The sequence below is a fragment of the Spermophilus citellus genome, assembly GCF_964194105.1.
Source record: "Spermophilus citellus genome assembly, chromosome: 4".
Classification (NCBI taxonomy): Eukaryota; Metazoa; Chordata; class Mammalia; order Rodentia; family Sciuridae; genus Spermophilus; species Spermophilus citellus.
Genome location: NC_138185.1, coordinates 115362416 through 115387960, shown reverse-complemented (window position 1 = coordinate 115387960; position 25545 = coordinate 115362416). Strand labels below are relative to the sequence as shown.

The following is a 25545-nucleotide window of genomic DNA, read 5'->3' as shown; positions in this document are numbered from 1 at the left end:
CTGCTGGGAAAACTGTTTTTAATAAGCTCCCCAGGTCTGGGAGCCAAAGGTCTCATTCAGCCTGGCATTTATAAAGCAGAGTAGCTTGGTGGCTAAGAGGTCAAAGCATTGAACTATGCATATTCAGATCCCAGCTTTAGTTTCTCCACCTGTAAGATGAATATAATTCCATGTCATGAATTGACTCATGAAATATAGTAAATGCCAGGTATTATTATTAAACCATTTATTCTGTTGCCTGGCACATAAAAATGTGTAACAAGTGGGGTGTGGGGGCACACATCTGTAATCCCAGTGACTTGGGAAACTGAGATAGGATTGCAAGTTTGAGGCCAGCCTCAGCAACTTAGCAAGACCCTGTCTCAAAATAAAAAACAAAGAGGGGCTGGGGTTGTGGCTCAGTGGTACAGCACATGCCTAGCTGTGTGAGGCATTGGGTTCCATCCTCAACGCCACATAAAAAATATAAATAAATACGATAAAGGTATTGTGTCCATCTACAACAGGGATGTTGCTGAGTGGTCAAGCCCTGGGTTAGATCCCAGTACCAAAAAAAAAAAAAAAAAAAAAAAAGGGCAGTAATAGGTATTATATAAAGTAATACAACAACTTAGGAGATCTAGTAGACTACACAATGTGTTGTTACCACCAAGGATATTATGCTATATACGAGGCAGCATTTATAGAGGCCCAGTATCTAAGACAAGGGAGGTGGTAGTCTTGTTCCACTGTACGTGTGTTCTGTGTTCAGTTTTGGATGCCCCCCTTCCGGGATAGAGCTAAATGGAATGAGTTCATCAAGTTGTGGAGCAGTCTGTAGGCTATAGCACCAGGGGCAGGGTGATGATAGAAAGACCTGGGGATCTTTAAACCAGAGAAGAGAGCTGTCTCCTGGACGGGCACTAGGCTTGCTCTGTATGGCTCCAAAGAGTAAACCTGCATGCAGAGGTGGCACTGGTGTGGAATTTTGATGCAAATATGAGCTTCAAACCAATAAGAACTGTCAAAGATGACAGAAGCTGTTTTAGGTGGTGAAATCTCCATCACTGGAAATGACCAACTAAAAGCTGGGGGCTGGGGTTGTGGCTCAGTGGTAGAGTACTTGCCTCACATATGTGAGGCACTGGGTTCGATCCTCAGCGCCACATAAAAATAAATAAAGATATTGTGTGTCCATCTACAAATAAAAAAATTTTAAAAAGATATTGTGTCCATCTACAACTAGAAAAAATATTTTAAAAAAAGCTAGACCACCATGGTTAGGAATATTGGGAGGGGAATTTTGCTGAATGGTTGCTCTAGTTTTCTCCTACTTAAGTGTTCAGATGCAGCCTGAGAAGAAAAACCACAAATGGGGAGGGGTGGGGAAGGAGGACAAGCAGAGCTCTCACCACACATTAATCTGTTGGTTTTGGATTGCAGGAAGGTGCCGCTGGAGCCGAGAACACAGGTGAAATGACAGGTGAAGAGGGTAAAGCTCCTGGTGAACAAGGAACTAAGAAAAGTGGAGGTGATGGCAAAACTGAAGCAGAAGAAAAAGAAGATGAACTCAAAGGTGGAGGTGAAAACCAAGCAGAAGATGGTGACATGAAAGGTGACAAAGGTGAAACTGGAGCCCAGGAAGTCAATGCTGAAAATCAAGATGAAGCCCAAAATGAGAAAGGTGCAGATGATGAAGGGGGAAGTGACGGAGGGGATAGTGAAGAGGAGGAGGAGGAGGAGGAGGATGATGAGGAGGAGGAGGAGGAAGAGGAAGAGGAGGAGGAAAAGGAGGAGCCTCTGTCCCTGGACTGGCCTGAGACCAGGCAGAAGCAGGCCATTTACCTCTTCCTCCTGCCCATCGTGCTCCCACTGTGGCTGACGGTGCCTGATGTCCGAAGGCAGGTGAGTGCCCAGCTGTATCTCAGGCTGCCTGTCCATGGGCTGTGGGGCCTCTAGGTCCCAGGGCTCATACTCAAGGGGAGGGAGAGTTTGGCAGGGTTCCACCACTGCAAGGATGTGCAACATGACTGCAGCTCTGGAGGGAGACCATGCCTAGGTGACATACCACTGGGATTGGGGGCCCCTAGACTTCACACGTGCCTTTTGTCCCTCATAATCAGTGTCCCTGTAAATAGTGTGATCTAGTCTCCTTAATTCCTGATTCTTGCTTTATTATTTAGGAATGATGCCACTGTATCATGTTTCCATGGGATTTTCTGAAAACCCAGGGTGGATACTGATATTCCTACCCAGTGTTTCTATTTGTAGAGAAGGAACTGACTAACATGTTCTACTCAAAGAGAGTCCATTTTCTGTCTTTGGGTCCAGAGAGGATGGGGCAGGGTGAGATTGCAAAAGCCAAACCAGATGTCCTGATGGATCTGGATCTAGGGCAAGCAAATAGCTCTTGAGTTTGGTGACTGTTGAGTGCCCTCCTGGCTGGACTCCCCTGCGCTCACCTTCTTGCCCATCCACCTCAAGGCGCTCACTGGAGACAACGCCTCAGTCCTACTCTGGTCTCCAGACCCTCCCATCACTTCCACCAGATCTTGGCACCGACCCTGGGGCTCCCTCAGGAGGGCCAAAGACCTTTAGCCTTTTTTTCTCTTCCTTTTAAAACAGGAGTCTAAAAAGCTTTTTGTTATCACCTTCCTGGGATCCATCATTTGGATAGCCATGTTCTCCTACCTCATGGTGTGGTGGGCTCACCAGGTAAGTGAAGGGCAGGAGCTCCAGTCTTGCACCAGCAGCTCCCAAGGGCACTTTTTCCTCTCAAGACTAATTTCCAGTACCCAGGGAATATCAAGGAACAAGTGAATTTATGTAGTTTCTACGTTGATTCTAAAGGTTTAAAAGTATAGACATCTGATTGTGGTGGGCACCGAGCTTTTGTTTTGTGTGGTATTCATCCTAGCACAGAAAGCATCTCCACTCCAGCGATCGTGTCTTATTAGCCTTCTTCCCTACTTTTTCTGTCAAGCTGTGCACCTCTCTCCTCCTGGGGAAGTCCCTCACACTCTGACAGCCAGCTCAGTTTTGCTGGCTGTCTGGCTTCTTCCCAGTCCTGGTCCGTGTACCCAGGGCTTTTCCTTCCGGCTTGGAATCGTCCTTCCAGAGCTGTAAACCTCTGCAAGCTTTTCTCCTCTCCCTCGGCTGCCAATAGGGCTTGTGCCATACGCCCGTCTGTGGCCTCTAATTTGGTTCTTGGCAACGGCAGAGGTCTGTGTTTTCTGGAAATGCTGAGGTAAACAGATATTTGGAGAGGCAGCCCTTTGGGCAAGGTAGACGTGCTATAGTTGGAGTGACGGCAAGGGCAGAGCTGGTAGTTCAACTTGGAGATGAGCAGGGGCCTCGCGCTCTCTCTCTGTGGCCGCCCATCCCTTGCTCAGGTGGAGGGCGTGCACTGAGCTCCTTGGAAGGGGCTCCCCCTGCACAGAGTAGTCTGGGGTTGGTGCTGTGAAGGCTCTGTGGGTTTTCCCAGGCTCTTGCGGTGGTTTCTCATTACTGTTACTGGTTTACCAGGTTGGCGAAACAATAGGGATTTCTGAAGAGATCATGGGTTTGACAATCCTGGCAGCTGGCACGTCAATTCCTGACCTCATCACCAGTGTGATTGTTGCTCGGAAAGGCCTGGGAGACATGGCTGTATCCAGCTCTGTGGGTAGTAACATATTTGATATCACTGTCGGGTGAGTGGCGATGTTCCTTTCCAAGGCATGTGAAGTAAAACTGGAAATCCCTGCACGGCTGTTTGCTGGTTTTCTGCTTCATTCATTACACACGAATAAAAGAGCATGCACAGTTGTTGTTTCTACAAGGCAACAAAGTATCCTTCCTTCATCATCACAGCCCAAACAAAGGGTTCACAGAACTTTAGCGCTGTTGGAAATGTAACTGACTAGAATTGACAGATGAAGTGAAAAATGAAGCTCACTCCATTCCATTACAAACAGTCAAACACAGGTATCCAAGTTTGCAGAGGGGTTGGAAGGAAACTTTTCACTTCTTGATATTCCAGCTCATTTGCATTTGGATTCCTGCTAGCCCAGTCTCTAAAAAGCATTTTGTATAAACAAGCAACTCCTTCTTCCTCCTGTTCCCATCCTCTTTCCTGTCCTCCTGACCTCATCAGAGCAGAGGGTTATTTCCATTTCCTCAATCCTGGCCTGGATGTGATTCCCTTTAATTTGAATTGTGAAGTGCTTGCCTACCAGGCATGAAGCCCTGAGTTTGATACATACAAAGAAATAAATTGAAGGTGTATGTGCATATTGGAATGGGATGGCAGACAGTGGCAAAGAGGCCTAGGAGAGCCCCCTAAAGAATTTAAAGAAACTTTATCCTAACATAGGCTTTAGTCATAAAAATTTAAGAGAGTCAGGGGGCTGGGGTTGTGCCTCAGTGGTAGAGCACTTGCCTAGCATGTTTGAGGCACTGGGTTCGATTCTCAGCACCACATATGTATAAAATGAAGGTCCATCAACGACTAAATAAAAAATTTTAAAAAGATTTTTAAAAATTTAGAGATTCAATTGATCTGTGTTAGTCATATAGAAGGTAGAAAGCATACAGGAAAGAAAATAAAGTTCTAACTCAGAGCAGTGTTCTAATCCAGATTTTCCCAATCATTAGCTGTGAATCCTTGGACAAGCACTTTAATTTCCCCAAGCCTTAGTTTCCTCACTTTGAATTGGGGCTAATAATTTCCACTCTATTTCATAGTTTCTTTTTTTGTTATGTGTGAGAAAAATACGTGCTTAGTAAACTGTAAAATACTAATTAAGTATATGGAATTATTATAAACATTAAGAATATTCACAATGTTTCTTTAATCTTGCAGCTTGCCTGTTCCTTGGCTGCTTTTCTGTCTTATCAATGGATTGCAGCCTGTGCCAGTCAGCAGCAATGGCTTGTTTTGTGCAATTGTTTTGCTTTTTCTCATGCTCCTGTTTGTGATCTCTTCAATTGCATTATGCAAATGGAGAATGAACAAGATCCTGGGCTTCACAATGTTCCTTCTTTACTTTGTATTCCTGATAATCAGTGTGATGTTAGAGGATCGAATCATATTCTGTCCTGTATCTATCTGAGTCAGTCACTGTATTCACAATGGACATAGATAAGATTGTGCCAGAAGTTGTTGTACCTCTTGTTATACTAATAAAAGAATGAACATGATGGAGGAGAGTGAACTGAATAGTCCGGAGTCTCTGATGGGAATGTGATTTGGGACTGAGCCTTATCCTTGAAGCTCATTGTGGGTCAAGAACCTCACCTCTGGAGGAGTGGAGTTCCCACCTCTTTCTCAGGAAGACTTATCTCCTGTGGAGGCTGCAGAAGGAATCCTGAAGCCAGAATGTCTTCTAAATTAAAGAACTGGGGACTGGGGTTGAGACATGCACAGCAGAAATAAGAAAAGGTCCCTTGTTCATAGTTCCCTGATCATTCCTGAAGAGCCACGGGTCTAAAGATGCACACACTACAGTTTGCTACGTGCCCTTTTTCTGTTCAGACGCGAAGTTTTATCAGGCTTGCAGTAATTATATGTTCAGTTACTGAGTTTAAGGAGTTAAGGCTATGGGGAAAAATAATAGAAATCAAATCTCATTCTACATCATAGTCCAGTAAAATGTACACCAGCATTTTCTAGCTTTAAAAGAAAGCATTAGTTTTTATTGTTACATTTCTGAAAAGCGAAATTACAACAGGAAGCAGCCTGAGAAATGAAAATTTATAATTTGCTCTTGAATTGGGAAGAGTGGAGATTAGAGAAGGAAAACTACTTTAAGGGCTATTTTAAAATATGTTCTTGTTAGAAAACCCAAATTTGAATTATCTCTATCAGTAGTCACTTTGAGGGGTTGACACTCAGCTGCCCTGGTTCTGTCCCTCCAGCATGTTTTACAGTGGCAATGGTCACTAGTGAATGAAAAGGGATGTAATATTTTTTTGTGTATGTGGGGGGGGGCAGGTACCGGGGATTGAATACAGGGGCACTTTTCCACTGAGCCACATCCCCAGCTCCTTTTTGTATTTTATTTAGTGACAGGGTCTCACTGAGTTGCTTAGGGCCTTGCTAAGTTGCTGAGGCTGACTTTGAACTTGTGATCCACCTGCCTCAGCCTCCTGAGCTGCTGGGGTTATAGGCATGTGCCAGCATACCCAGCAAGGGATGTAATTCTAAAGAGCCCAAAGTCAGTAGAGCCAAATATGGTTTATAAAGTAAAAGATCCAGTGGGGCAATGCTATTTTTTTGTGTGTGTCAACCTAGATAGGATTGTAAGGCTAGACTGATTTCTTGTGTGGTTCACAAGTGGATCTTAAGGCAATTTACAAAGGGGAAATGCTTGCCACAATAACAACATGTTGTAGCTAATGTAAAGGACACTTGTACTCTTTAAAAAATTTTGTGGCTACACGACTTATGTGGAATTTGATATGCTTGTATATTAAGCCACTGGTTGCTTCTTTTACTAGCATTGTTAAGGGGCATGTTAGAAATAACTTTATCTTACTGGTATCAGAGCAAAAGGAGCTTGGGTGACTAACTTATGATGGTAAATATGGCTTCAATTACAAACAGGAGGAATGACTGATTCACTAAAGCAAGAAGATAGCAGGACGGATGTGATGTGGAAAAAAAAGATCAGTTATTTTGGTGTGGGAGGGCTAAGGTGTTCAAAAAATTACATTTTTTAAGATGAGCTGCTTCATTTAATTAATTGCTTCACTACTTCAGGACTCCCATGATTTGAAAGTAATCTTTATTAAAAATTTAGTAAAAGTTATGAGTCCCAGTGGTATTTTGTTTTACAAACATGGATGGGCTCATCCTTGTCTTAAGATCATATAAGCAGAATGCTCAAGAGAAGACTAATGAATACGGAATTCTATATTCTTAAATTAATTAATCTCATTCTTGATGGGGCCACACTGTGGAATCTCCATATATGAGGGCCCAGGAATAGGAAGGGACATCCCAATATCAAAATTCTGGGTGTCAATTTGGTGTCTATAGCCAAGTCCAGCTAACCTCAAGGAAGTCACCTCCTTGGTGACAGCCTGGATCTGATGTTTTTCATCCGACTTAATGAGGAGAGATGAATAGTGAAATGGTCTTTAACAATAAAGTGCTGAGATAGCCATTTAATAATTAAAATGAACTCCAATTATGTAACTATCTTTCCCTAGTTTGCTGGACTTCTGGCATCCCTTTGCCTACCAAGAAAGTTCTGGTCACTTCACATTATGACAGAACTAAGTTATAAGAGATGAAATCTGGGTCTTGGTGAATGAGTAGAAATTCACCGGGTAAGAGAAAAAGAAAATTCCAGGGAGATGGAAAACTCATGTAACTTCTCAAAGATTAATTTGTTATGCTTGGAAATTAAAATTTCTGTCACACATTTACAAATCTTCAGTTGAGTAAAAATCATGCTTTTAAAGAAAGTACCATCTTAAAATGTCAGGAAAATATTGTGATGATCCTCTCATTTGATATGCAAATGATCTGTATAGTTACCTGGGACAAATTCTTGGTCATTCATTCAGCCTAGAAAGCCTTAAGTGTTCCCACATGAGTATCTCAACTGGAAGACAGTTGAGATACTCATGGCTGTGCCATGGATGACTTTCTTCATTCCCCTTAGGGTTGCATTTACTTGATGGTCTTGGCAACAGGTTTGAGCCAGATTTCAAAAAATGTGAAATTCTTTCTAATTAAATGTGTTAGGATTCTGTATGTAAATAAAAAGGAATTTATTCCAAATATTTGAAAATTATATGTATTTAGGTGGTTACTATACTTTCATTGACTTTAAATGCCAATAAATACCTTTGGCTCTGATTCCTTTTTTGTTGCCCTGCAGGTTCAGCCTGCAATGTGTTCTGTGACTGGCTGTTATGAAAGATGCAAAGAGAGGGCTCATAAGCAGGTCTGATCATCCCCAGGGTACCACCAGGGCCTGGCAGGATATCCTGGGCCAAGACTGTCTATACAACAGAAGGTACATTCTGGTCTTTAGGTCGTTGCTGTGATAAAACAAAATCTAGCGGACTTGATTTATGGAAAAGTCTATCAGTTGCTCCAATGGTTTTTATTACAGTATCACATTTGATAAGAAAATTTTAAATACAAAAGGAGGGAGCCATCCAAAGGAATAGCAATTGTGGAAAGGCAGTAATACCTTTATCAGAAGTCTATTACCTTTTAGGAGTGTAAGCACAAGCACACAGACTTTTGGAATCAGAGATGAAAATTCCTTGTTGGTTAGTATACTACTGCTTTGTAAACAAAAATAATTTAGCCAGCAAATGTGCTTTCTTTGAAGCCAGAGAACGAAGGTAGTACAAAGTACTAAGGATATTAAAGTAACTTGGTATGCAGCTGCTAAATTCTGAAATAAAGTCTAATGCTTTAACAAAATAGGAAGAGGCAGAGCATACACGAACTCTGGCATGATGGCCAAAGACCCTCTCAAAGAGGCAGCCTGCTCTTTCCCCTTTTGTCTGATTTAAAGTACCTAATAGAAGCTCTTAAGTTCTAGTGGAAAAAAATAAAAATAAAGCTGAAGTACTTACTGGATACTACCAAATAAATGTTTTCTTTCCACAAAATTTCTATATAGACTCAGCCAACATTTGTTAGTTGCACTAAAGTGTAATAATAATCATCAGCATAAAGTAAAAATAAGTATGCATTGCCTAAACGTTTAATCTACATTTTCCAGAATTATTTTCTACATATGAAAATGGGGAGACAGATTAGAAAATCTGGCAGTTTTAGGGCTTTAAAGAAAAAAATTCCAGAAAAGTCTGAATAAGGATAAATCAAGATGTACAGCTGCATAATTCCCTGTGTGGCAAGAGAAGGAAAAATTTGAAGATCTAAAATACAATATAAAATACAAATGTGTGACATTCAAACATAATGAGAGGAGGTAATAAACAGATTATATAAGCACAAAGCATGGTTTATTTTCCACAATTTAAACATATAAACAAAACTAAGTGTAAGAAAATAAGAGATAACATAGTAAAAGGGCATCTCTGTCCAACATGATTGGCCACGATTCCCTAAAATGTATGGTCAAACAGAAAACCGAAAAACCTTTGTACAGAGTTATTTTAAAGGATGATCCCTATTTTAATATTCTTTGGAGCAGGGTTTACCATTTTCCGTTTATGTTTTAGGTTTTATTTTTAAAAACTGTCTTTCTGCAATAATAATCCCTAGGGATTAAAAGTAGGGGAGATACAAATTTATCTAAAAGTAGAAACAATATCAGAGTGGGGGGGAGGAGATAAAAATTATATTCACTTTTCCAAATGAGTAAACTATCAAGAATGGGTTCTGTCTCACTCCTTTCTGTCAAGATATTTGAAATTTATAAACTATGATTCCTTCATATTGTTGGTATTAAGTAAACAACAGTGCAAATGTTCTTGGAAGAGAATAAAAACAACAAAAACCAGAAGAGAATGAACCTCAGAATCCTGTTTGGAGAGATATTTACTACCAATGCCAAAGCCTCCTCTATCAAACATCTATGTCAGTTGACAACTTTCAAATGATTTAAAGAACCAAAAGACTCACACAGAATGTGAAGCTTAGATTTAAATAGTAAAGAAGAATAAAACTGGAGTGGTATTTACAAAGGAGAGGCAACTGGGCATTATGGCACACGTCTGTAATCCCACTATAATCCCAGCAATCTGAGAGGCTGAAGCAAGAGGATCAAAAATTTGAGGTCAGGCTCAGCAATTTAATGAGACCATAAGCAACTTAGCCAGGCCCTGTCTCAAAATAAAAAATAAAAAAGGGCTAGGAATGTGGCTCAGCGGTAAAGTGCCCGAGTTCAATCCCAGTAACAAACAAACAAACAAGCAAACAAACAACAATGAAAAGAAGGCAGATATATGTATAGCACCAGATTTTTCAAGTAAGCAATTTCAGTGTCAAACTAATTGAACTAATGTTTTGCATTTTTAAACTCCATTATTGTCAGAGTAGAAAAGCTGTGAAATGTTTCAGCTTGGTGCTATTCACTAATGGCATGAGATCAAAAAGTAGTTTTTCTGTGGTTGATCTAAGTCTCAGGACTCCAAGATGTTTCAGAGTGTCATGAACTCTATTGGCTTTACACATCCAATTTAGGACCATCCATTTTACTTCTTTAAAACTGAGTAGAAACTTCCTTCATTAATGGCAATCTATGCAAATATGTACACGTACATATTGAAAAATCTATAAATAATTCTAACAGCCAAAGGATGCTTTTTCCTTACCAGAAATTACCCAAAGAAAAAGATACTAGAAATAATGTGGCTAAAAATATATTTTTAAAAGTCAATTTAATACTCATGGTATTTAAACAGTCAATTTATTATTATCTGATTTCTGCATTTTAGATTCCACAAACTTCAGATTCTGAAGCTGGTTGAAAAGCTAAGTTCCTCAATATGGGAAATTCTACCTGGCTGTATTTTTAGAGGGTTATTGTTTTTCTACTGTTGAAAAAATACTTTGAATATTTATATATAGTATTAACAGAATACCTCAGTAATTCATATATCAGATAAATATTTTATAGTACAATTTACATCTCCAATATTTAGATATTAAAATAAGGTAAAATTTGGAATAGTCAATTGTCTTTCATATTTCCCAATATAAGTTTTCACGTAGAATATTAAAATTTAAGTTGATATTTGCATTGTGAGCCACTTTATCTGTGTCCTGTATGTATATATCAGCAATAGAAGAGATTTTGGAATCACAGTCTGGTGAATCTCTGCTCAATGAGTCAGTCTGGCCAGTGTACACCATCGTTGCCAGGACACACTCACTGTAGTCAGGCCTACGGTGCTAACATGCAATCCTAGGAGGACACTGACCTAGTACTAACATTTTAAAATTTAATTTTCCCAAGTAATAAAATATATATATATATAGATATAGATATACATATAGATATCTGCAGTTGTACTAAATACTTCAAATAACAGCAGACAAGGAAAATAAACACTTGCTTCATAAGTTTAAATTCATTTTAACTTTGCTATATTAAATTTAAAAATTAAAAAAATATCAACTTACTATAAACAATTTAAAATATGTATAATACAACTTCATGGTCAAAACATTTGAAGAGTCTATGAAAACAAAACATACTTTAATCTTACATTTCTGTTTAGGTTCCATACATGATTTTTCTGTCTCTTCTAAGAGAAATCATAAGACAGTTGTCATATTTTATGGCAACCAATTTTGTTAAGAGATTTTGTCATTGCAAAAATACTTAATTACTTATTACAGGAAATTAAAGAGAAAAGAAATGGGAAACAAAGTGGTTCTCTCCCTATTTGTTACTATCCTCTTCTGAAAACATTCAGTACAGAAGTGCTCTGAACTTTCTGAACCATTTACAATTGCATTCTCAAAAATCGGAGAAAAAATGTTTAGAGTCTAAAAGTGAAATTACTTTGTACAATAACTATACAATATACACTGAATGTACACACACACACACACACACACACACACACACACACACACATCTTATAGATAAGGTTCTCCAAAGGTTTTTCGACATTCCATCACTCCCGTACTTGGTGGTCTATCACAGTTGTGTGTACTCTTGACTTGACTAGGTGTGAGACGATCATATGCCATTTTATATTCTTTGTCAAATGCATCTGCAAAAATTCACGAACAAACAAAGGTATAAAAAACTTATGTCTGAAACAGACAATAATCAAGTTTCTATAATACTACAGAACCACAGAATTAGGTGCTAACAAGGAATCTCTAGGACAATCTGCTATCTGAAGTACCATAAACTTCAAGGCTAGAGCTCCCAGGAGACCTTAAAGTCCATAGTATTTTAGAGCTAGATTGCATAGACCAATTTTAATTTTACCAAGCACAAAATTTAAAACAAAATACCATATACAATTTTTTTGTACCTTGATTTTCATTCTCAATAAACACAGGAAGAATAAGTAATGGTATTCTCCCACCAGAATAGAGAAAAAAAATTATCCATATTTTCTTAACTTTTATGGTTTAAATTTTTACATTTAATTTTCTGCCCCAACAGCAATTTATTTTGGTTTATGTGCCCTAAACTTCCTATTATGGGATACCCTTGGGAAAAAAATCCAAGTATCTTCTGACATCATGTAATGATTTTTGCCCCCTTATTTCTCATGGGAAATAGATGGAGCTAGTAGATTGTGATTTTATTATTAAGGACATTATTCTAAGGCCTGTGAACTTCTTGTGCAGAGGACAATTCACATGTGAAAAAGGGAGAACATGGGTTTAGAAGTTTCTGTTAAACATTTCTGTGTAGAAATTATGCTATCTTACCAATTTTTAACACACACTGGGGAAAAATCTGCCCTTCAGAGATCCAAATGAGGTATGCATAATCTGAGTATTACTCAGGTTCCATATTTTTGATTTAGGGAGACAACAGACAACAGAACATCTTCCCCCTCTGACACAGTACCACAATGGTGCCCACAGAGGCTGTCTGAGTTCAGAGCCAACTGCATGAGCAAGTAAGCCTCTCTAGCTTGGCAGTCCAGATTTCTCTGAACATTCAATGAAATCACCTTTGGCAGAGGGCTAGGGAAAGACCTGAACATGTCCTGGGCTTGTACTGGGTAGAGAATAAAGGAATGGTAAAAATGATCTTTTCTTGGTATTCTTTGTATCATCATAGTTAAAAGGCTGAGTTAAAATAACACTCTGCCTTGTTCTGACAAGTTTCAGCTTCTTTCCCAAGTGGCTAGAATGATTCTTCCAACACTGTATAATTGACTGCCTTTCCTAAGTGATTTTATCATATCATCATGATTTTATCTTATATTCTCACAGATATTTTTGTCTATTTCTAGACTCTATTCTGTCCTATTGAATTTTCTAGCTCTCCCTGTGCTAGCATTACCTTGCTATAATTATAGGAGCTTCTATAAAGGCAAATCCTCTAATGATTCTTTAAATAACATTTCCTGTATATTCCTTTTATTATCAGATTACCTTTTAAAAATTGAGATATAATTCACACACCATACAATTTACCAATTTTAAGTGTAAAGGCCAGTTTTTTATAAACCTAATCGTACATACAGTATATGGTCTTTTGTGTCTGACTTCTTCTACTAAGTCTGTTTTCAAGGTTAATCCATGTTGTAGCATGTATCAGTATTTCGTTTCATTTATTTTTTTTGGTACTGGGGAATTGAACTCAGGGGCACTTGACCACCGAGCCACATCCCCAGTCTTATTTTGTATTTTATTTAGAGACAGGGTCTCACTGAGTTGCTTAGCACCTAGCTTTTGCTGAGGCTGGCTTTGAACTCTAGATCCTCCTGTCTCAGGCTCCTGAGCTGCTGGGATTACAGGTGTGCACCACTGTAACCTGGCTCATATCTTTTTATAGATAATATTCTATCATTTAATATGTTACATTTTGTTTATTCATTCATCAGGTAATGTATATGTGGATTTTTCCACTTTTAGGGCTATTATGAATAATGTTGCTATGAACATTCATGTAGAAGTTTCTACAAAGAATATATGTTTTCAATTCTCTTGAGTATATCCATCCAGGATGGAACTGTCAGGTCATAACTCTATGTTGAACATCTTGAAGAAATTTAAAAAAAACCTGTTTCTACAGTAGCTACATAATTTTATATTCCCACAACAACAAATGAGGGTCCCAGTTTCTCCACATCCTTGCTGATACTTGTTATTTTCTGTTTTTCTCACAACAGCTATCCTAGAAGATGTGAAGTGGTATGTAATTGTGGTTTTGATTTTCATTTTCCTAATGACTAAAGATATTAAGCATCTTTTCTTGTGTTTATTAATCATTCCTACATCTTTGGAGAAAGGTCTGTTAAAATACTTAGTCAAGTTTTAAAGTGTATTGCTTTTTAAAATTAAAAAAAAATTTTTTTCTAGTTGTAGATGGACACAATATTTTTATTTATTTACTTTTTATGTGGTGCTGAGGATCCAACCCGGTGCCTTACCCTGTGAGGAAGGCACTTTAACACTGAGCTGCAGTTCCAGCCCCTAAAGTGGATTGCTTTTAATGTCAAGTTATAAAAGTTCTTTATTTATACTGATTACTAAGCCTTTATCAGACATAATGCAAATATTTTCTCTTATTCTGTAGATTATATTTTTACTTTTCTGATACTGTTCTTTAATGCACACATGATTTTAATTTTTTAAAAATACTTTTCTTTAGTTGTAGTTGTAGGATTGAACTCAGTGCCTTATCTGTATGAGGCAAGTGCTCCACCACTGAGCCAGAACCCCAGGACCTTATTTATTTTTTTATCTGGTGCTGAGGATCGAATTCAATGCCTCGAGCATGTGAGGCAAGTGCTTAACCACTGAGCTATAACCCCAGCCCATGATTTTAATTTTAATGATGTCCAATTTAATCTATTTTTGTTTGATTATGTTTTTATTGCCTCCCAAGTAACACCCAGTCTAAAATTCATTCTTCTAGAAGATCTGCCCTTTAGTTGAAGAGTTTGGTCAACTTACATTTAATGAAATTACTGATAAAGAAGGATTTATGGGGCTTGGGTTGTGGCTCAATGGTATAGCACTTGTCTAGCACGTGTGAGGCACTGGGTTCAATCCTCAGCACCACATAAAAAAATAAATAAATAAAGCTATTGTGTCCATCTACAACTTAAAAAAAAAGAAGGATTTATATGTGCAATTTTTCTATTTTTCCCATGTCATCTTAATTTTTCCATCACTTTTTTCTTGCGTGTTAGACATTTTCTACTATACCATTCAATTCCCTTATTATTTCCTTTACTATATATTTATTCTAGCCTATTCCTATATTAGTTTTCCAGTTGAACTTTAGAATCACTTGTCAAATTTCTTATTTTTAATACTCTCCAGTGTTTCACAACCATTAATGTAAAAAACAAACATTCATATCATTCTGCTCAAAGCGCCCTGGTTGCGATTTGAACCTATTCATCCTATTTCTCTTTTTAGCAGAAAGGGCAATTTGGCACATTCATACAATATTTGCTTACAATTAATGTTACAGGTTAAATAAACTACACTTCCTTCAAATATTCCTTGATTTTCAATAATTTTTACATATCTATCAGAATTTCTCTCAAGATTCCCAACTTTATTTCAGTTAAGTGATCAGCAACTTAATGTGACTTCTAAGTAGAATGTTCCCTGATTATAATTCTCTGGGTCATACTTTTTTTTTTAATGATACTAAATATTGATCTCTATATAGGTTGAATTAAAGCTAACTTTTACGGACATTTTCGCGTAAGCTAATTTCCCATTCTTATTTTCTACATAAGCAGACTAATTTCTAACTAAATGAGTCTTTGTTCTTAAAATGTTCACTTAAAATAACACACTCATCTAATAATTTCATTCTGTAAGATACTTGCCATTTCACCCATATATACCATTGCTGTCAAATTCTATAATCTCCTGGCATGATGGCTGACAATCTCTGATGGTACTGTCATTTCTGGCTAGATGGCATCTGATAAACCCTTGAGACACTCAATTAGGGACAGTAGCATTCAGCTGCCCTCTTCACTTGCTAACTACTGCTTTTTTACCCAATCCTTAGTGAACTGATGGAAGGCCAGCACCAGGGGAGAGCCCTTGCTTTCTCGTCATGCTCCATCTGATTAAGTTACTTGTAATGGTGCATATGCTTATTATATATATCATCATCATGACTGATGGCACTAATCAATGGCTGTGGCATTTTAAAAATTAAATGATGTGGGCTGAGGTTGGGGCTCAATGATAGAACACTTGCCTAGCATGTTTGGGGCACTGGGTTCAATTCTCAGAACTACATAAAAAAATAAATATACTGTGTTAGCTATAGCTAAAAATATTTTTTAAAAGTTAAACGAAGTGCTGTTGCTAAAAAGTAATTTGTTTTTGTTAAGACTAGTGTACAATCACCTAAGAGAATCATGACCCACTATATTTTCTTTTAAATAGTGAGTGGGTTTATGTAGGGCACCCAACTCAGAAACCAACCACTCATATCAGATGAATTATGTGGATCAATTATCCTTTTCATCATACTATTTGCAACATTATAACTTTTCAAACAGAATGCCAAAACTCTACTTGAGTCTCTCAATGACTGACAGCTATTTAAATTAAATCTAGCACTAAATCTGCCACTAATGTTTTCTCTTTCCTTCTTTTTTCTTCCTTGCTTTCTTTTCTTAGGATTTGGAAGTAGAAACTTAAGACGTTAAGCTAGTCAGGTGCAGAGGTGCAGACCAATAGTCGCAGTACTCAGAAAGTCGAGGCAAGAGGATTGCTAGAGCCCAGGGGTTTGGACAACATAGCAAGCTCCCATCTCGAAAAAACAAACAAAAAACAATAATTGGGAGAAGGATATGACCAATCAAAAAAGTTTAAAATCTCCTAAAATATATATTTAACTACTTTACATTCTTTCTGAATAAGCCTCATGTTATCAGTGATAGGACACATTACTTAAAGCCTTGGATTGAAAATTAAGACTGTTTGGTTAAAATATAGCTCTATTATGTATTGTGAAATGTGAGATTAAGCTACTTCACCTGAGACCTTCAGTGTTTTCAATAATATGAAAATGATATTCATACCCATTTCTCACAGGATTTTTGGGAGAATTACATGAGATAATACATGGAAAGTACTTGCTACATTACTTTTATTATTTATCTTTATTAATACTACCATTACCAGAATATCAAAGTACCTTTTACAATAGATAAAAATCAAAGAAACAATTTTTTATTATTATAACAAATTAAGACTACCAATAGAAAACACTGAAAATTGTACTGCATCATGTAAATGTCATATATTATTTTTTATGCTGAATTACCTATATCAATGTTTTCTCTTCCTAGTGCCACAAGTGAAAGAAATAGTATTTCTCTGTATAAACTCCTAGGAAATAAAAAGCATGAAGAAAATATTAATATCCATATAGTTTATATGTTCTCTACAAAAAATATTTATATTAACATAAACATGATATAGTCTAAAAATTACTAGGCAAATAAGGTGTGATTGCTTAGAGGAATATGTTCGTTTAAGGGAATAACTTACCTCTGTCTTTTAAAATGTGGACATTTATTGAGTGTCTCTAAAATCTGACTCATTGGTCCATAGACATCATTCATTTTAATGCTTTTTACCATACTTTTCAATAGTTCCTGGTTAAATGAGTTATCATTTTTTTGTAATAAATGAACCATTGGATACTTCTGGGCTATAAAAGAACAAGAGCAGATGAAGGAAATGTTCGATGTAGAAAGAAGAAATTAAATAGTAACTGACAGCTGTTGAAGAAGTTACAAAGCACTAAAAATAAATTTAAGGGCAATAGATAAAAGAATAGAAATCTACAAATGAAGAGAGCAAAAAAAGGAAAAAGAAGACAAATAATGACAAAAATAGACTGGAAGTTTCTGTGGTTTCAGACGGACAACCCAAAGTAGTTTCCTTTAATACAGCCCCTGAAGGAAATTAGCAGCCAAGGATGAAAACAAATAAAAAATAACTGGGACAAGCAATGTGTTAAAAGCCAAATGGTACAAAACATAACCAACCCCTCTAGCACATACACAGCACCACTCAAAAAACAAAACCAAATCATGTAAAATTGGACCTACACAGAAGGTAGCACTAAAAAAATCAAACTTAACACTCACTCTCAAACAAAAGAGTACGATTTTGACCTGTAAGACAAAAAGTAGTACAGTGAAATAAGTCAGTTATATGTAAATTTAGGCTATTTAAATTAAGTAGTGATTACTCTCTCATGAGTGAAGTCTGCATTCTATTATAGCACTTACTGTGGGCATTCCAGAGGATGTACAAAGGCTGCCCTGGATCCTGATGTAATTTCATATTGTCCCATAACATTTGTATTAAAACATATTTACTATCTTCAGACATACAGTGGCGAGGAATCTGTGTTGTAAAGTAAAAAATATTCATTAGTGATCCTTAAATTATAATTTTTTATAAGTATTTTATAAAATCATCATAAATTTTTGTTTAGGTTTTAAGTGTGCAGGAGAAAAAAATACAGAAAATGATTGATTTGTATGTATTTGATATCTCCTGAAGGAAGACATGTTGTATAGAGAAACTAACAATTTCTTTTCTTTTCTTTTTTGGTACTGGTGATTGAACCCATTGAGCCATATCCCCAGCCCTTTTTTTAAAAAAATATTTTTTTAGTTATAGTTGGGCACAATACCTTTATTTTTATGTGGTGCTAAGGATTGAACCCAGCTCCTCGCACGTGCTAGGCGAGCGCTCTACCACTGAGCCATAACCCCAGCCCCCCCAGCCCTTTATATTTTTTATTTTTGAGTTGGGGTCTCACTGAGTCACTTAGGGCCTCCCTAAATTGTGAGGCTGGCCTTGAACCTGTGATCCTCCTGCCTTAGCTTCCTGAGTTGCTGGGATTATAGGCATGTGCTACCATGCTTGGCTTGAAGCTAATGATTTCTAAAGTAAAGATTTTACAAAGTATTTGAGATAAATGAGAAAGGGTTCCATGAAGGACTAATCTTCTCCCTCCTCGCGAGTCCCAAAGTCCATAGAAAGATGAATCCAGGAGTTCCATTCCTTTCTTCCTTTCTTCTTCTTCTTTTGTAATGTGGGGGGATCAAACCCAGGGCCTCCCATGTGCTAAGTAAGCACTTTACCATTAGATTATATCTCCAGCCTCAGGAGTCTATTTTTGATAGTCTACACCCCTTGCCCAGATAATTATGACTGAGCTACCATTTTTTGCCTTCCATTTGTGATATACTGAAAAAATCAGAGTACCTGTACTTAATAGATGTGAAATACAAGAAATACAAAAGGGAGAAGATAAAGTTCTTGAGCTTTATCTATAGTGACAGCATACTAAAAGGTAAAAAACACAAACAATATATCAAAGGTATCAGAGCTGGGATGGTGGTTCATTGGTAGAGCATTTGCCTGGCATGTGTGAGGCACTGGGTTCAATCCTCAGTACCACATAAAAACAAATAAATAAAAATAAAGGTCTAAAAAATGATATCAATGGAGAGCTGGAGTTGTAGCTCAGTGGTAGAGTGCTCACCTAGCACATGGGAGGCAATAGGTTAGAACCTAAGCCACCTCATAAAAAGATAAACAAATAAAATAAAGGTATTGTGTCCAGGGCTTGGGTTGTAGCTCAGCAGTAGAGCATTTGCCTAGCATGTGAGAGGCACTGGGTTCGATTCTCAGCATGGCATATAAATAAATGACTAAAGTAAAGAGGTCCATCAACAACTAATATATATATAATATATAAAAATATATATAATATATAATATAACTAAATATAACATATTTTAATATGTATAAAATGTATATTATATATATAAATAAATAAAAATCTATATCTAAAAAAAAAGAAAAGATGTCAATGGAGGCTGGGGATGTAGCTCAGGGGCAGAGTGCTTCCTAGCATATGTGAGGCCATGGGTTTGATCCTCAGCATCACAAAAAAAGTTAAATAAATAAATGAACATAATTCGCTGCCTATTAAGCAAAAATTAAGAGTAAAGGAACAAAGAGAATGGTAGCACATGCTTGAATATGAATTATAGACATCCTCCTAAAAAAATCATTAGGCTTGTTTTTGAAGGGGGTATGAGATTTGAATGGGGCTAACTCACAAACCCTTCTCATGAGAGTTGCTTTCAATCTATTCTTGAAGTAATAACAGAAATTCAAGCACATTTTCTGTAAAGTTTAGAAAGCTAAAAACCATGACTTTGTCTTACTGCTAGACTGTAAGAAAAAATTATTTGTAAAGGCAAGCAACTAAGACAATCCTACTTTTCTAATGATTTAGATGGTTATTAAAAATACTTCGCATAATAATGAACCTTACTTTTTAACCAAGCAATATGCAAACATTATGCAGGTGACAGTAGCAGTGCCTTTTAATTTTTATTCTCATACCTTCGAATACTTATTACAATGCTCAGAAGAAAGAATCAATCCAGGTAAGTTACTGGGCAAGTCGAGACGTCTAAAATACCACACCAGGTTCCAAAAAACAATAGGATGATGGTCCACAAAGTCTGCCACTGTTATTGCATGATCACCTTCATTTTCCAATAAGCTCTCAAGTTCTTTCCATACCACTAATGGACTAAGATATGGAACAGTGACAGGATCTGGACTTGGAAGATGCCATTCTAATCCTAAAGAATCCTGTTGAATAAATAAAAACCCATAAATGATAAATATAATAAATGATAAACTATTTGTAAAAAAATCTGTCAATGATTTCCAGATTAGTAGAAAGGTAATATAATTCTATTGTGGGATAAGACTCTTCCATGACAATGATAAAACTAAAGTTAATAAGGTTCTTCAGGACAAGGAGAACAAAATCATATGTAAATGATCCATTTCCAAATTTAAAAAAACCCAAAATACATACTGTTGCTCCTTGTAAAGTAGCTGGCAGGCTGCCCGTAGGAAATAGCTTCTGTCTTCCAGTATCTTCTTTGTCCAAGGTGCCGTAAGTACTAATACTTCTGGCCATTGGAAATATTGGACATTTTGATATAGCTGTTTTTGATTTATTAGCAGGAATCTGAATACTTCGGGCACAGGAATTTTCCTCCAGTTTAGATTTGCTTGGGTATTGAAAAAAAGAAGAAAAATCAGATCAGTGGCTAGATTTACTTGATTTCATTTAGAAGAACCATGTTCTTTTCTTTAGAATCAGAACTGAACATAGCACAATAAATCAAAAGAAATACGTTATTTGGGCTTTTAAAATGGGATATTTTAATGTGACTACTACTGTAGTAGTCACACATATTTTCCTTTATAGCAAGTGAATATTAAATATCCAAGATTCATTCATTTGTTTAAAACATTTAGTGGACAACTTTTTAAAAAAAAGATCTTAAAATTGTAGTGGTTGATGGACCTTTATTTAATTTATTTATTTTGCTGAGGATTAAACCCAGTGCCTCATACATGCTAGGTAAGTGCTGTACCATTGAGCTACATCCCCAACCCCTTAGTGGACAACTTTTATACAGCAGGAACCACACTAGCCGTTAGGGATGCCAAATAGAGGAAATGGACACTTGTTCTTTCAGTAATCACAAGTGGATAAAAGACAAAGATAAGGGACACAACAGATCTATGATAAAAGAAAACATATGCATAGATTTTTGGTTTTACTGTCTTAAATATTTATGACCAAATAGGTATGTTAGCCTGACAATACCATACAGTTATTTTTTTGGCACATGCAAGTACCAATAAGACTTTACCTGTTCAGTTTTTTTGTGGGTTAGTTGGCACTTATGCAAAACAGAATCAGTTTCTACATTTGAGTGTAGGTTACTTATATTAGGTTTAATATAATAATAGTATAAATTTTGATTTTATAGTTCTTATATCAGTTCCAAATCTTTTAACAAATAATTAATTCTCCTAAGTAGAAAATTAAGTATTCCAAAGTATAAGCTGGTATTTTCTTAATTTATGAAGAGATGGAGATATGAAAAAGATGATCATTCTAAACTTCAAGGGTTCTACATATTTTTTATCTTTAAAATACTAGTAAACACTATCATATGTACACATAACTTAAACTCTGGAGGTTCATAAAGCGTAGCTGTAGCAAAACTCAACATTTAAATATTTAGGCTATTAGGAAATTTTAATTCTAGAAATAAGAACTTAAGATTATAAATTTATTTTTCACAGAAATTTAAACCTTGAAATGCTCAACTAATTAATCTGTCACATATCCCAAACGTGTAATATATGTTGTTAAAACACAGTTTTAATTGGTCCTGGTAGTGTATGCCTCTAGTCCCAGCTACTTGGGAGGCTAAGGCAGGCAGGCAGGCAGATAACCTTAGCCCATAAGTTTGAAACCAGCCTGTGCAATAACATAATAAGCTCCAGTATAAAAAAAATCCTAGTTCCTCATAATCATACTTACCTATTTAGATCAAAATTCCCTTGAACAGAGATAGCAGATGTGTCAAGACCAGAAGCTGATGGTGAAATGCAAGTCTGCTTTGCCTGACTTGAAAAGGAAGATGGAAAGTGGGTACTTTCTGTAGAGGGGCTTGATTTCAAAAAGTATCTGGAATGTGAATTGAAGAAGTGAGATAACCTTGGAGACATGATACTTAAATATAAAGGGGTGGAAAAAGTTTATTATTACCTTCCAGGTCGTCTTAAATCTCTTATTTCAATATTCAGAAAAGGTAAGAAAAGATTGCCACAGAATGGGCAGGTAGTATTGAGATTTGAATCATCTGCTGTCCAGCCAGCCATGATTTCCTCATCATGGACGAGACAATCACAAGTTCTACATCGAGAACAACTTGAGATGAGAACCTAGGGGAGAAGATAGCACTTTATAAAGTAAGTATCCAAACATTACAAACAAGAAATGGACTATATTCAGTGTATTATATACTATGCTCATCTTTAATTATTTCAGCTAAATCCATTCCAAAATTTTGCCTATAAAAGAAACTTGTATTGAAGTGAGCATTTTTTCCATTATCATTTTTATAAAATTAGCTATAATTTTATCATGGAAAAGTAAATTAAAGCATTAATCTGCGAATGCCCCAAATAGATATCTGTAATTTTAGATCAGTGCTACTCAAAAGTATGGTCACTGAACCAGTACTGGTCCACAAATTTGTACTGGTTTATAGTAAGTAAAGTGATTGAAAGGACTCAGAAAGCTATAAAGTAATTTGACCTGGTTGTAACATCTAAGTGTATAAGGGTATCAAATTAGGAATTAAACAAAAAACAAGCCTAGTCTGTCACTATACAGTTTAACAAGCTCAACAGTAGATAACTATAAATGTTGAAATTACATTTATAAATTACATAAATTCCCGAAGCCACAGAAACTTTGTAAATGGCAACATGAATGCTCATCATTTGTCTTCCAGCTATATGCAAATTTCTTTATGGAACCTAGCATGAAACAGCAGCCACACTCACAAACATAATTTAATTACTATAATTTTTACAGAAAAATTAGGGAAGAGTTTTAAAGTATAAAAGCATAACTTTTTATTTTAAGAAAATGGGACATAGGAGCATATCCTGCAGAGATAGAGATCCACATCGAACTGACACTGAAGATGAAAAACCATGATGGAAGAAGTTGACAATTGAGTGCCAAAAGAGCTTCCTGCACTCTCATCAAAAGTTTGCTTGCACAGCAAAATTGGTAGAGTTTACAATGTGACATAAATGTTCAAAGAGAATACATATAACAAGGAATGAATAAAATGCCAAAAAGGAAAATATTTATGTATGCTGAAAATCTCAAAAAAAGAATGGAACTGCCCTAATAAAGTAATATGACTTCAACAATCTGAAATAATGAATATCCAAAAACTGGATTTCAATTTTGTTCAGGTGAGATATGTTTTCTAAAATTTCAGACGCTACATATTAAACTTTTATTACTATACTAGGATCATCAATACTTGAGAAATGTACATTTTATAAAGTAACACAAAAAGATACTCTTGAATAAAATTGTATACCTCCATTGCATAGTTCTGGAAGATATTTGCATTACTTGTGTTCAGGGAAGATGTCATTTCTGATTTCCCAGGTAAGGCAAACTTTGACAGGGATCCTGTTCATTATTAAAAAACAAACAGCAAAACCATTAAAATTGATGAAAGGATATAAGAATTTTTTAAAAAATTATACATATATATTTTTAGTTGTTGATGGAGCTGTATTTTATTTACTTATTTATATGTGGTGATGAGAATTGAACCCAGTGCCTCACCCATGCCAGGCAAGCACTCTACCACTGAGCCGTAACCCCAGCAAGAATCTTCTATTTCCATAAATTCTCTGATAAAATTGATATTTTCTGTTCAAAATATTAAAAATAATTCAGAAACAACAATAATGTAAAAAATCTTTCTCAGTGCAAAATATAATGGTATAAACTACCAGTTCACAAGAAATAGAGGGGATAGGAAATTATACTAAACACTAGATTCTCAAATACTTTTTCAGAAGAGAGTTCTTATAAATGACAATTAACAATATGCACTTGCAAAAATATAACATGATATATGTGTGTGTGTGTATATATATGTACATATGTATATGCATATACAATAGCATTACAAAGACTGGAAATTTAATGTCGATAAATAGAGAAGTAGTTAAAATAAACTGATACAACCACATATGATGAACTATGCAGCTGTAAAAATGAAGGAGGAACACCACTATGTAATGATATGGAATGATCTTCAGGTTACACTGTTAAGTGAAGACAAGTGATGGGTGGGAAAGAATTTATAGTTACCTTTTGAATGAGAAGATAGGAAAGTAATAAGGATATATAAAAAACCACTTATACTTACATTTTTTTTTTAAAAAATGAAAGGTAGGAAGAGAATTGTATGAGAGGTGGGAATGGAAACTAGTCTTCTCTAAAAGTGCCTTGGCTTTTATCATTTTTCTTTGGATTTCTTTCAGGCTTTTAAAAAGTTGAAAAACAAATTTAAATCATAAAGAAAAACAGTAAAGGTACTGCCAACCAAACAGGACTGTTTGGACAAACCTTCTAGGGAGGCAGAACTTTCCAGGCTTGCTCGACTGAGATCAATTCCTTTGGTCCCTGAAGTGGCACTGCTCTCTTGGGAGGAAACAGCTCCTTCCAACTCATGGCAGATATCTTCATCTGTCAAAGAGGTAGATTCAGAATCCTGGGCTCCCACTGAAGAAAGACTGGTACGATCAGAACTTTGATCCTAAGGACATAATTATAAGCTTAATTTCCTTCATATTTAAAATTATTTAAAAAGTCTTCTCTAAGGTAGAGGAAACACTACCACCTAACTACCCAAATGATTAATGAACAACTTCTGGGGAAAAAAAACAAAACCCAACTAATTATACAAAGAGTCCTACTTTGAGTAAGCAGGCTAGAGATCAATTTTTAAGAAATATTTTTTTTACTTCCAGTAAGATATATCCCCATTTAGTAAGGCAATTTAGAGGACTTCATTTATTGTTTTATTTTCCTTCCTGTTTTCTTTCCTCCTTGATCTTCCAGACTAAGACACCATTAGAATTAAATTTTATTCTTTTCCACAATAATCTAGATTTCAAAGACACATGCTCATTAGTTTTCATTTCTGAGGATACTAATATAAAAGTTAATTTTTTTTCTGGCTACACTAATATGTAAGAAAATATGGTAGATAAAGATTTTTGTGGGACTGGGATTGTAGCTTAGCGGTACAGCACTTGCCTAGCACACGTGAGGCACTGGGTTTGATCTTCAGCACCACATAAAAATAAACAAAATAAAGGTATTGTGTCCATTCACAACTGAAAAAAAACCACTTTTTAAAGTAGTTGCAGATGGACAAAATATCTTTATTTTGTTTATTTTTGTGTGGTACTGAGGATTGAACCCAGAGCCTCAC

General features: G+C 36.2%; 2 protein-coding genes across 11 annotated transcripts in view; one reads left to right on the top strand and one right to left on the bottom strand.

Moving 5' to 3' along the window:
- The window catches only part of SLC24A1 (solute carrier family 24 member 1), a 52744-nt gene extending 38006 nt beyond the window's left edge, over nucleotides 1-14738 (top strand). For 2 of the 4 annotated variants that reach the window (XM_081291204.1, XM_081291203.1), the window contains 4 exons: nucleotides 1423-1884; nucleotides 2605-2694; nucleotides 3505-3671; nucleotides 4823-6877. In XM_081291204.1, the coding sequence (XP_081147330.1) occupies nucleotides 1423-1884; nucleotides 2605-2694; nucleotides 3505-3671; nucleotides 4823-5072 (969 nt within the window). In that variant the 3' untranslated portion in view covers nucleotides 5073-6877. Of the gene's footprint in view, nucleotides 1-1422; nucleotides 1885-2604; nucleotides 2695-3504; nucleotides 3672-4822; nucleotides 6878-7850; nucleotides 9104-13770 lie in introns of those variants that run through there. The other 2 variants (XR_014021606.1, XM_081291205.1) reach the window with 2 other exon arrangements.
- Nucleotides 8138-25545, bottom strand: part of DENND4A (DENN domain containing 4A) — a 114031-nt gene continuing 96623 nt past the window's right edge. For 2 of the 7 annotated variants that reach the window (XM_081291196.1, XM_081291198.1), the window contains exons 23-33: nucleotides 24675-24864; nucleotides 23629-23723; nucleotides 22272-22447; nucleotides 22044-22190; nucleotides 20514-20712; nucleotides 20027-20281; nucleotides 17887-18004; nucleotides 17743-17769; nucleotides 17138-17300; nucleotides 16911-16975; nucleotides 8182-11679 (exon numbers count right to left, since the gene is read on the bottom strand). In XM_081291196.1, coding sequence (XP_081147322.1) covers nucleotides 11543-11679; nucleotides 16911-16975; nucleotides 17138-17300; nucleotides 17743-17769; nucleotides 17887-18004; nucleotides 20027-20281; nucleotides 20514-20712; nucleotides 22044-22190; nucleotides 22272-22447; nucleotides 23629-23723; nucleotides 24675-24864 — 1572 coding nt within the window. In that variant the 3' untranslated portion in view covers nucleotides 8182-11542. Of the gene's footprint in view, nucleotides 11680-16910; nucleotides 16976-17137; nucleotides 17301-17742; nucleotides 17770-17886; nucleotides 18005-20026; nucleotides 20282-20513; nucleotides 20713-22043; nucleotides 22191-22271; nucleotides 22448-23628; nucleotides 23724-24674; nucleotides 24865-25545 lie in introns of all 7 variants that reach the window. The other 5 variants (XM_081291197.1, XM_081291201.1, XM_081291200.1 and 2 more) reach the window with 5 other exon arrangements.